Below are 10,750 nucleotides of genomic sequence, written 5' to 3'. Positions count from 1 at the left end.
AAAAACTATCTGATAAGGCGATATTTATTGACGGAGCCTACAATATTGATGGATCGTGATCTACATCCAGTGTTGCCAAAGTTTTGAATTTGAAAAAGCACTAAAGCCCAAAAAAAAAAATCGCGTTTTTTTTAGAAAAAAATCACCAAATTTTTTATTGGAGGATTCAATTGACTTTGTATGCATACAAAATTTTATTGTAGGTATGTCGATTCAAATTAAAAAAAATTAATATTTCTTCCTCGGCGGTCGAAGGTTCGTTATTCATTTTACTGTTAGGAGATGCTGGTGCTTGTTGTAATATTCGTAGAAAATATAACAAATTCAGGCTGAATTAAAGGTCTAAAGATCTATTCCTGATCTCAGCAACATGGACGTTTTTACAGGCAATGGCAAATTATCGTATGTAATTCTGGCATGATTTTAAGTTCTACCACATATTTATTTGACAAACATAGGACCTTTCGCTTATGATTGTCATTGTGCCGTGATTTTGTTTTCATTTATGTAAAGTTCCTTACGAAACTTGCAATTGCTCTAAATTTAACTTCCATTACGTTTCAGATTTACGGTTTTGGTGTCTTCAAAATAAAAAAAAGCACTAAAAACGCACCAAGCACCAAACTCAAAAATTTTCGCGTTTTGAATTAAGAAAAGCACTAAATTTAGTGCGAAAAGCACTAAGTTGACAACAGTGTCTACATCGCAAAATTTCTAAAAATTTTGAAATCTGGGTCGCGGATCGTAATACCGTCAATAAATATTGAACGTTTAGCATTTTCAAAACGCGATCCATATATTTCGTCAGTATATATTGTACTCTCATAATGCGAACATCAAAAACATGTTCGCTCTCGGCGCTCAAAACCTTTCAAAACAAATTGAAAGTATTTAAATTAGCATTGGAAATTTTAAAATAATTATGGAATGCATTATCTGTAAATTATTCGTATAAAATAAAAATATTTTCTTGCGATATAATAAGCGTGCAGCACAAAAATTATGCAAATACAGACGCGATAAATTTTGAACATGTAGCATTCATGCGCGATCCATCAATCCATCAATATGGATCGCGATCCAAATATCGTGATAATTACTGACCGTGTGACAGGGCCCGTATTGTTCGTTTTAAAAAATCTACGAGCTTCTTTTGTGTGTAAAATCAACCAAAATTAATTTTATGACGTCCGTGCCCTGGGCATGACTAATCATTTGACAGCTGCTGTCAATTTAAAATATACCCAGTCACCGGAGGAAGGCTACATTTTTTGTTTTTCTCAGCCGCTGTGTTAAAATTTTCAAATAAATCAGTAAAATAGCATGGATTTCTCACAGGATTATGGTATCCACGACAATGCCGTTAGTACAGGCACAACCATCATGGCAGTTGAATTTGATGGAGGCGTAATCATCGGCGCAGATTCCCGCACCAGCACTGGGCTCTTTGTGGCCAATCGTGTCACAGATAAATTAACTCGCATTACAGACAAAATCTACTGTTGCCGTAGTGGCTCCGCCGCTGATACACAAGCAATCGCTGATATTGTTTCTTACTCCCTGAATTACCATGAAAATCAAACTGGTGAAGAACCATTGGTTGCTGAGGCTGCATCAGAATTCCGCAACTATTGCTACAACTATCGTGACAGCTTGCTGGCAGGCATTATTGTGGCTGGTTGGGATAAAAGAAACGGCGGACAAGTGTACTCCATACCATTGGGTGGCATGTTGAAGCGCGAAGCAGTAACAATTGGTGGTTCTGGTTCGAGCTACATTTATGGGTTCGTTCGTGAATCGTATCGTCCGCAAATGAGCAAGGAAGATTGTGTTGCCTTTGTGGTGAAGGCTGTAAAACATGCTATCTATCATGATGGCAGCTCAGGTGGTGTGGTTCGTATTGGCATAATCACAGAGGATGGTATCGAGCGAAGAGTATTTTACAATACAGAATCTGGCAATCCAGTTGAAATTGGAAATTAATGAAAGTTCTTTTTATAAATAAAAAAATTACGAATAAGTGCTGGATTTATGTAGGTTTTTGATTAAATATGTTTACTACAATAAATACTTTGGAAATATGAATGTTAAAGTTTGATTCAATAAAGAAACGCACCTAAGCCAAAGCATCGTACCTACGACAGTCTGGTGTACGTCTGGCCAAGGACGGTCACTCCAGTAACACTCCACAAAAACTCTTCGGGGAATTTGTATACTGATACAATGATACAATAACAGCTCGCGACAGTCTGGCTAAGGACTGTCACTCCAGCAACACTCCCCAAAGCCTCTTTGGGAAATCTATAAGCTGTTACAACAACAACTATCAGTCTGCTTATCTTGTCGCATGGTCCGTCTTTTAATACTTCTGTGGAAATAAACTTTTATATAAGTTGGCTAAGGACGAAAATTGCAGAAGTCCCAGAACAATACGCTGATACAATAAGAATTTCAGATGCTCTCTTACCCATTATAAGTTATAGATCTTTAAATGTTAAGAATTGAAAACAGTCTACTTTGTTAATTATTGAATCATGCATACATACTACATTTTTTCCGAAGGTTGGATAAGCAAATATGTAAAAAGATAACAAACGATATTGAGCATAAAAGAAGACACTATAAATATCTTTTAATTCTGCAAGTCCAATATAAACTTCTTGCCGGTGAAACCTTTAAAATTCATAGCTGCTGCCATTGCTTCTCTAAACTTCTGCAATGGTACCATCTCATGGACCGGGGCGGCGAACTTTCCCTGCTCGATCATTTCACACAAATCATTGAACATTTGTATACGTTGCGGCGAATCAGAGTTTTCCTTCGTCCAGCGGGTCATCCAGAAACCGCGGAATGCTATATCTTTGAAAATGAGGGCAGCTGTACTGGCGACAACCGGTTCGCGCGACATACCTCCATAGGTGACCATTACACCTTTATCTTCCAAATGACGTGCTACCTCAGTGGCACTTTTACCACCCACACAATTCAAGGCTAGTCGCGGTATTGGCAAATGTTTTTCTTTGAATAGCGGACTCGCGCGAATTTCTTCTTCGGTTAGTACTTCAGTTGCGCCAAGTGACTTTAAATAATCTTTTAAGGGCCCAATATCTGGGCGATCGCGTACTATGCCAACTGACTTTATATCCCATGCTTTACATAACTGATGCACCGCCTGCCCGACAGCGCTATTTGCACCATTTTGTATGACGCAATCTCCAGGACGCAAAGTCACAAAATCTTTTAGCATACGATAGGCAGTACAGGGATTTACAGTAAGCGTAGATGCTTCAGCAAGCCCTATTTTAGAAGAAACAGGCATGAGATGTTCCTCGGCGAAAAGAGCATGTGTCGTCCAAGTGCCCAAGCCCGTAGCGAAAGGTACCACGTGTTGACCGGTGATCAATTTAGAGACTTTTTTACCGACTGACACAACTTCAGCGACACATTCGTTACCACCAACGGCGGGAAATTTCGGCTTGACGGGATATGTACCTACAATTTACAATCATTGTAACATAAAATAAAAAAGTGTAACAGCTAATTAATTGCCTTGTATAGTAATTATATCTGACGGATTGATGGGGGCTGCAAGGATTTTTACCAATACTTCATTATCATTTGGCTGGTTCAACTGACCCTCAACAATCTCGAGCACTTCCGCTGGTTCGCCATGTTTGGAGTATTTGAGGGATTTCACTAAAACGCTCATATTTCGTGTAAACTGTAAAGAATTCACTGGATTTTGCAGAACGCAACGAGTTTGTTGGCATATACTTTTAATAAACATGGCGGCCTGTTATCACAGAAATCTCTTATCTCGAAAAATAATTATTTCCGCCCTTCGCAACTAGTGATGAAACGATAGGAGTAAATGCAAGTATATACCAGTGTTGTTATTTAAGTTTTTAAATTGTCTAAATTAATGACAAAAAGTGCAACTTTTTGAGCTTAACTGTACTTTTTACCATTTCCGTCAATGCATAACTCCCTTTTCCCGTAACTAAAACAAAAACATTTTTTTGTCTACTGTAGTGTGTTTATTCTTCAATTCATTGTACAGCTTCAGTTAGTAGGTTTGTTCGTCGAAAATCCAGCAAGAAAATATCAGAGAGTAAGAAAAAATTCTCTCTCATGTTGAGAAACTTGCAAATTTCTGCACGAACGCAAATTTGCAAGTCTTCAGCTAGCCTATAAAGTCATAGCTAGTTTTGTCGAAAAGTCCCACTAATTTAAACTAAGTTTAATTAAGCTTACATTTTAATTTAAATTATACACAAATAAATTCGTGAATTATATTTCACATTTTTAAAAGTATGCCCCGCGACAAAATGCTACGGTCACCAGGTTTTGGGCTATTTATTATATTATTTCTAAGTTAATTTTAATTATTATTTTTTTTATAAAAGTACTAGCAGAGCACCCGACGTCGTTCGGGTTAATCAGATCAAAATATAAAACCATAGTTGCCAACTTGGTGCTTTAAGCACTAGATTTAGTGCTTTTGAAAATTAAAACGCCAAAAAATTATTTAGTGCCTAGTGCCTCTTTTAGTGTTTTTTTCCGAAACAAAATTACTCCGACATAGTTAAAACCTGAAATAATTTTTAAATATTTAAAGCTGTGGCAGCACTGAATTTACAAAAATCTACAAATTTTTAATGCACTTAAATACAACCATGATTGATAAAAAGCTGAACTTACAAATTCACCTTGTTCAATTCTATTCGCGTTGAAAATGCTAGTAGATATGCGAATAAGTTAAGTATTTCTTTTTTTTCTTTTCTAATTATTTGTAAAAACTTTTATTTTTGTACCACCTGAGTAAACCACATCGTTTCTTGGTGCTGAATCCAAAACTCCCCAAAGCCTCTTTGGGAAATATATAAGCTGTTACAACAACAACTATCAGTCTACTTATCTTGTCGCATGGTCCGTCTTTTAATACTTCTGTGGAAATAAACTTTTATACAAGTTGGCTAAGGACGAAAATTGCAGAAGTCCCAGAACAATACGCTGATACAATAAGAATTTCAGATGCTCTCTTACCCATTATAAGTTATAGATGTTTTAATGTTAAGAATTGAAAACAGTCTACTTTGTTAATTACATGCATACATACATGCATATGAATACAATCAGCTACATTTTTTTCCGAAGGGTGGATAAGCAAATATGTAAAAAGATAACAAACGATATTGAACATAAAGGAAGATATACTATAAATATCTTTCAATTCTGCAAGTCCAATATAAACTTCTTGCCGGCGAAACCTTTAAAATTCATAGCTGCTGCCATTGCTTCCCTAAACTTCTGCAATGGTACCATCTCATGTACCGGGGCGATGAACTTTCCCTGCTCGATCATTTCACACAAATCATTGAACATTTGTGTACGTTGCGGCGAATCAGAGTTTTCCTTCGTCCAGCGGGTCATCCAAAAACCGCGGAATGCTATATCTTTGAAAATGAGGGCAGCTGTACTGGCGACAACCGGTTCGCGCGACATACCTCCATAGGTGACCATTACACCTTTATCTTCCAAATGACGTGCTACCTCAGTGGCACTTTTACCACCCACACAATTCAAGGCTAGTCGCGGTTTTGGCAAATGTTTTTCTTTGAATAGCGGACTCGCGCGAATTTCTTCTTCGGTTAGTACTTCAGTTGCGCCAAGTGACTTTAAATAATCTTTCAAGGGACCTATATCTGTGCGATCGCGTACTATGCCAACGGATTTTATATCCCATGCCTTACATAACTGATGCACCGCCTGCCCGACAGCGCTATTTGCACCATTTTGTATGACGCAATCTCCAGGACGCAAAGTCACAAAATCTTTTAGCATACGATAGGCAGTACAGGGATTTACAGTAAGCGTAGATGCTTCAGCAAGTCCTATTTTAGAAGAAACAGGCATGAGATGTTCCTCGGCGAAAATAGCATGTGTCGTCCAAGTGCCCAAGCCCGTAGCGAAAGGTACTACGTGTTGACCGGTGATCAATTTAGAGACTTTTTTACCGACTGACACAACTTCAGCGACACATTCGTTACCACCAACGGCGGGAAATTTCGGTTTGACGGGATATTTACCTACAATTTACAATCATTGTAACATACAATAAAAAAGTGTAACAGGTGATTAATTGCCTTGTATAGTATTTATATCTGCCGGATTGATGGGGGCTGCAAGGATTTTTACCAATACTTCATTATCATTTGGCTGGTTCAACTGATCCTCAACAATCTCGAGCACTTCCGCCGGTTCGCCATGTTTGGAGTATTTGAGGGATTTCACTAAAACGCTCATATTTCGTGTAAACTGTAAAGAATTCACTGGATTTTGAAGAACGCAACGAGTTTGTTGGCATATACTTTTAATAAACATGGCCATTGTTCGCGTAGCTGTTAATTGTTTATGTTTAACCAAAACTTTCAGGTTTTTGCGTTCGCGTACGCAACTATGTCAGGATATCACTTTGTAATGAGTTTTCGTACGTTTTAAATTTTACACTTTTGAATGTAAACAAAAATTATATCAGCTGATCGTTTAACTTGCAAGTTTCTGCAAATTTTCTGTTCGCGTACCGTTTCGGATATTTTTCTTTTGTGAGAGAACTGGTGACATTTCGCCGGAATTTTGCTGTTGTTGGTTTTTACTGGAGATTTTAGACGAACGCGCCTAATCTTGCATTAATCGCTGAATTCCTAAATCTTTCGGGTTCGTTTCACTTTTACATTGAATAAGAAAAAGACTATAGAACGAATTATTGCAATGCTATGTATAAGCGATATACTATTTATGTATGTACACAAATAAGTGAATATTCTTGGATTATTATTGTTTTTTTTTAATGTAATTTAGTTATTTGTTTATGTTTTTGATTTGCTATTATTAAAATGTATTAAAAGCATATGATTCAAAATTTAATCTAAAAAACATTGCTAATGAAGCGTTCAGAACAAATGATGGTTTCAAAGCATAACAATTTAAACAATATTTTGCTGTATAACGTATAACTGTTACGGTCCCTGGTTTTAAATCATCTTTTATTCATTAACGTCGTTAGGGATGTCCAAAACACGCGATCTTACGTCCAAAAATAGAAAGTAAATGGGCCTGATTTTTGAAATCTTTATCGTTACAGGGTTAAAGATGTTAATGAAGTTGGCAACCATGGTGTCCTTTTTTGCGGCGAATTTAGTACAACAGCTGTCACAAGTCTGCTTATCCACATCTTTCACGGGTTGTTTCAAAGACCTACATTTAAAAATAGTGTTTCAAAATATCTGGAAAGTGTATTTGTGAAAGAAGACTTAAAAAATATTGCTGCAAACAACACATTATTTAAGGTAAGTTCTCACAGTAGCTTAAGGTTTTAAATGCTCTTCCCTTGATTTTGCTTTTTTTCGTTCACTTGAAAACGACGAGTGGCCGTAGAACATTTGCTAATTTCGCTTTTGTTTTGGTTCTACTTGTGTAAGCGTTGCCATCTTGTAAATTTTTTGTAAAAAAAAAACGTTACAGTGGGCGGTAAACAAAATAATCAGGATAAATTCATTATAGTTAATAACTTGTATGCAATCTCAGTATGCATTATGTTTTAACCCCACATTTCTGCATCTGATCAACCGATAAAACCTGGGTTGATTTATACCCGACCATCGTGAGAGATTTGTAGCGTGGTGGCAGTGCTACATATAACTAACCATCTTTCTTCGTAGTATAGCGCCATTTTCACAGTCATAAGTTAACTACTATGCTACTAATAAAGCACCATTTTTGATTTCACAGTATCAGTTCGACTTATGGTTGACTGCAGTTAACTAATGTCCATCCATTAGTTAACCAATAGTTAAAACCAGCTGTTTTTCTAGTAGGTAATAATGACTGAGAAAATGGCCCATAGTGAATACTGCACAACACGAATGGCAGTTAAATGCAAACTAGAGAAGAATTTCTGATGGTTCCAAGACAATTTATACAAAATGGTAACGGTTGAGCATAAACAAAAATTTCAATAACAAATAATAGTTGCGTGTCCCAACTTTTCTGGGTTAAAATCTGTAAAACTGTCAAAAAGCAAAAGAAGCCAGAGTAAGTTGGACGCACAAAAACTTTTTAAATAGAGTGGCAGCAGCAATTTTCGTACATTTAATTTTTAATAGAGTAGAAACACCAATTTTCCTCCATCTTATATTAACTTCACAAGATTGTTGTGCAGATTTTCATCACCGGAATATTGCAATTAAATACAGAATTTCGTGAAAAAAGTGATTTCTACAAATCTGCAAAAAGGACTTTCTGGTTGTTTACATGGGAAAGTAGATTTTCGATTTCACATTTCGTCAGGAAAATGGGGGAGAAAAAGCGCTTGCATTGCCACGTTTAACAGCACTTTAACTGACTTTTATGGATTATGCTACACACCACAAATTTGTTGGCAACTATGGCTATTCGTTAGCTGCCAAGATGGCCAATTCGCCGCTTCAGTTGAATTTCTACCGGTATTTGGGTGTGTGTTTTTTCGCATATTCGCTGTTTGATTCGCTATTCGTCAAATTTTGGATGCAGAAAGCGAAGCTAGAACAAAATAGAAGAGTGGGAATTGCATTTTTTGTTTGAATTGCGTATTAATTCGCTAAAATTTGCCGACAAGAAAGTAAAAGTGAAATTGGAGTATTTCATCCCTGAAATTTTCCCAATTTGGAAGAAGAAAACGGAATATCAGCGCAGTTTTGCGCAAATAATAGAGCAAGGTAAATTGTGATAAAACAGTAAAAAAAAATTCATCATTAAATTTTGGAATGGCTTCTATTAAAATTTCATGTAACAATCTGCACCTCCGATATTATATGTACCACATTTGGTAATAATTTATGCCTATACATAGGTACTTCGAAACGCCTTGACGACGAACATTGCGAAAAAAGTGATTGTGACTACGCCAATAGTTACTACAACTATCAATTTCGACGTTTCTAGCATTTCGACGACGGCGTGTAGAAGAGGAAAAAATTGGAGAATTGGAAGAAAAATTACAGCGGCAGCGGTAGCGCTCGGAAACAAGGAGGCGCAACGGTGAAAATGAGTTCCTACTCACACGCGGACCCCATCGCGCTCAGCTTCAATGAGACGTGCTTGCGTATGAGCGACGTACAATTACTGCAGGGTCCACACTGGCTGAATGACCAAATACTTTCATTCTACTATGAATATCTGGAAAAGATCAAATACAAAAATAATCCCGATTTGCTATTTGTCGCACCAGAAGTGACACAATGCATGAAACTGATGGACGATGGAGAGTTGGAGACCATACTAAACCAGCTGGAGGCTCCACGAAAGCCATTCATTTTCTTTGCGTTGAACGATAACGAATCAACTCAAGCGGGTGGCACTCATTGGTCACTTTTAGTATTTTCACGACCAGAGAAAACGTTCTTCCATTTTGATTCGTGGGGTAACAACAACTCATTAGCATCACATCAATTTTTTCAACGAATCAAAGATGCATTGAATTGCCGTCAATGTCATATGAAACCAATACGTTGCCTGCAACAGGCGAATGGTTACGACTGTGGCATACACGTTATCTGCATGACCGACAATATAGCCGACAATGTCAATCGGTACGAGTGTGTGGAAGGTGTTGGACCACTGCATCAGGACACAATCAGCGCAAAACGATCAGAGCTGCTGAAATTGATTCTGTCTTTGGGTGGAAAAATTTAGAAATACATTGATGGTGAAATAGCGGATTGCTTTAAAGCGTCAGCAAGCACGGAAAAATATTATTTGTTAATGGCTGTTTAGAGTGGGTTGATAGTTGGAAATGACAGAAACGTACACAAAACAGCCATTTCTTTTTTTTATTAGGAGAGCACAGGGATAGTTATATAGAAAACCAGAGTTAAGAAACGAGTATCTTCTGTGTTGAAAATTAAAATTTCACCAAAACGCATTTGGTGTATTGCTTTCTCGGAATTTCCTTTGTTTCAAAAGAAATCCATTACTTTCAGTTTTAGTTTGAGAAGTAAAGAAACATTAATTTTAAAATGTGAGAATTTTGTAACGCTAATTTGGCTTTGATTACTTGCAAATAAAACTAAAATAAGATTGTAAATCCTTTTGAAAAGGTATTTAGTAATTAAAACTATACACGTATATACATACATACATATATAACATACATAAGTACATATACACATAAAATGAATATTTGAAACTTTGATGTGAAAAAAATTGGGCGCGACATGTTAACAAGTTTTGGATGTTTTATTTTAACTTTTTTTTCATAGCAAAAACCCTGTAAGTCCAAATTTCAAAAGCTGTACAAAAATAAAAAAAATCAGCAACGTTTCATAAAATTTCAAGATTTATAAATTTCGGCGAGTTTCAGAAAAGTTGATCAAAATATCAAACGTTTTATTCAGAATTAAAAAGAAAAATTGTAGTAGTTTTGAACGCATTAAATTTTAGTATAGTAAAGTGCAAGTTTTAAGTTGGTAGGCTTTTTTGGCATGTTTTTTTTTGCTGGCAGTGTCATTCGTTTTCTTCCATGCAAATAATGTGTTACTAATTTTTTTTAAATGGAGGAAAAGCGTAACACCTTCAGAAGAGAAAAACACCGCCAAAATTCAAGAGTTAGCCAAAACTTGTTAAAATGTTACGTCCCTATTTATTGGCCCCCACCGTCACATATATGCAGATATATAGAAGGCATGTGAAAAAATTTTTTCCACATAGTATA

The 10,750-nt window shown here is 36.4% G+C and overlaps 5 protein-coding genes across 6 annotated transcripts in view; 3 read left to right on the top strand and 2 right to left on the bottom strand.

Moving 5' to 3' along the window:
* Positions 1–1,223: 1,223 nt before the first annotated feature.
* LOC118744962 (proteasome subunit beta type-6) lies at positions 1,224–2,085 on the top strand. The gene has a single exon (XM_036478435.1). It carries the CDS (start codon positions 1,324–1,326, stop codon positions 1,981–1,983), a length of 660 nt encoding a protein of 219 aa, XP_036334328.1. The 5' UTR covers positions 1,224–1,323; the 3' UTR covers positions 1,984–2,085.
* A 373-nt stretch (positions 2,086–2,458) lies between these two features.
* Positions 2,459–3,984, bottom strand: LOC118744961 (enoyl-[acyl-carrier-protein] reductase, mitochondrial-like). Of its 2 annotated transcripts, none has more exons than XM_036478434.1 (3): positions 3,966–3,984; positions 3,550–3,847; positions 2,459–3,492 (listed from the first exon to the last, which is right to left on the bottom strand). In XM_036478434.1, the coding sequence occupies exons 2-3, from the start codon at positions 3,785–3,787 to the stop codon at positions 2,633–2,635; spliced, it is 1,098 nt and encodes a 365-aa protein (XP_036334327.1). In that variant the 5' UTR covers positions 3,788–3,847; positions 3,966–3,984; the 3' UTR covers positions 2,459–2,632. The 2 variants fall into 2 exon arrangements, with proteins under 2 accessions (XP_036334327.1, XP_036334326.1); XM_036478433.1 differs by having other exon boundaries at positions 3,959–3,976.
* A 1,056-nt stretch (positions 3,985–5,040) lies between these two features.
* LOC118744958 (enoyl-[acyl-carrier-protein] reductase, mitochondrial-like) lies at positions 5,041–6,558 on the bottom strand. The gene is made up of 2 exons (XM_036478429.1): positions 6,147–6,558; positions 5,041–6,089 (listed from the first exon to the last, which is right to left on the bottom strand). The coding sequence occupies exons 1-2, from the start codon at positions 6,388–6,390 to the stop codon at positions 5,230–5,232; spliced, it is 1,104 nt and encodes a 367-aa protein (XP_036334322.1). The 5' UTR covers positions 6,391–6,558; the 3' UTR covers positions 5,041–5,229.
* Positions 6,559–7,275: 717 nt separating this feature from the next.
* LOC118744957 (cytochrome b5 reductase 4) overlaps positions 7,276–10,750 on the top strand; it is a 30,446-nt gene continuing 26,971 nt past the window's right edge. The window contains exon 1 of the mRNA XM_036478426.1: positions 7,276–7,349. The gene's annotated coding sequence lies outside the window, so the exon portion shown is untranslated. The remainder of the gene's footprint in view (positions 7,350–10,750) is intronic.
* On the top strand, positions 8,526–10,185 carry LOC118744959 (sentrin-specific protease 8). Its single transcript, XM_036478430.1, has 2 exons — positions 8,526–8,756; positions 8,891–10,185. Exon 2 carries the CDS (start codon positions 9,085–9,087, stop codon positions 9,730–9,732), a length of 648 nt encoding a protein of 215 aa, XP_036334323.1. The 5' UTR covers positions 8,526–8,756; positions 8,891–9,084; the 3' UTR covers positions 9,733–10,185.

The sequence above is a fragment of the Rhagoletis pomonella genome, unplaced genomic scaffold (assembly GCF_013731165.1).
Source record: "Rhagoletis pomonella isolate Grant_MI unplaced genomic scaffold, Rhpom_1.0 Rhpom_scaffold_00008, whole genome shotgun sequence".
Lineage (NCBI taxonomy): Eukaryota > Metazoa > Arthropoda > Insecta > Diptera > Tephritidae > Rhagoletis > Rhagoletis pomonella.
Note: the sequence above shows the minus strand (reverse complement) of the source record. Positions and strands in the feature narration are given on the sequence as shown.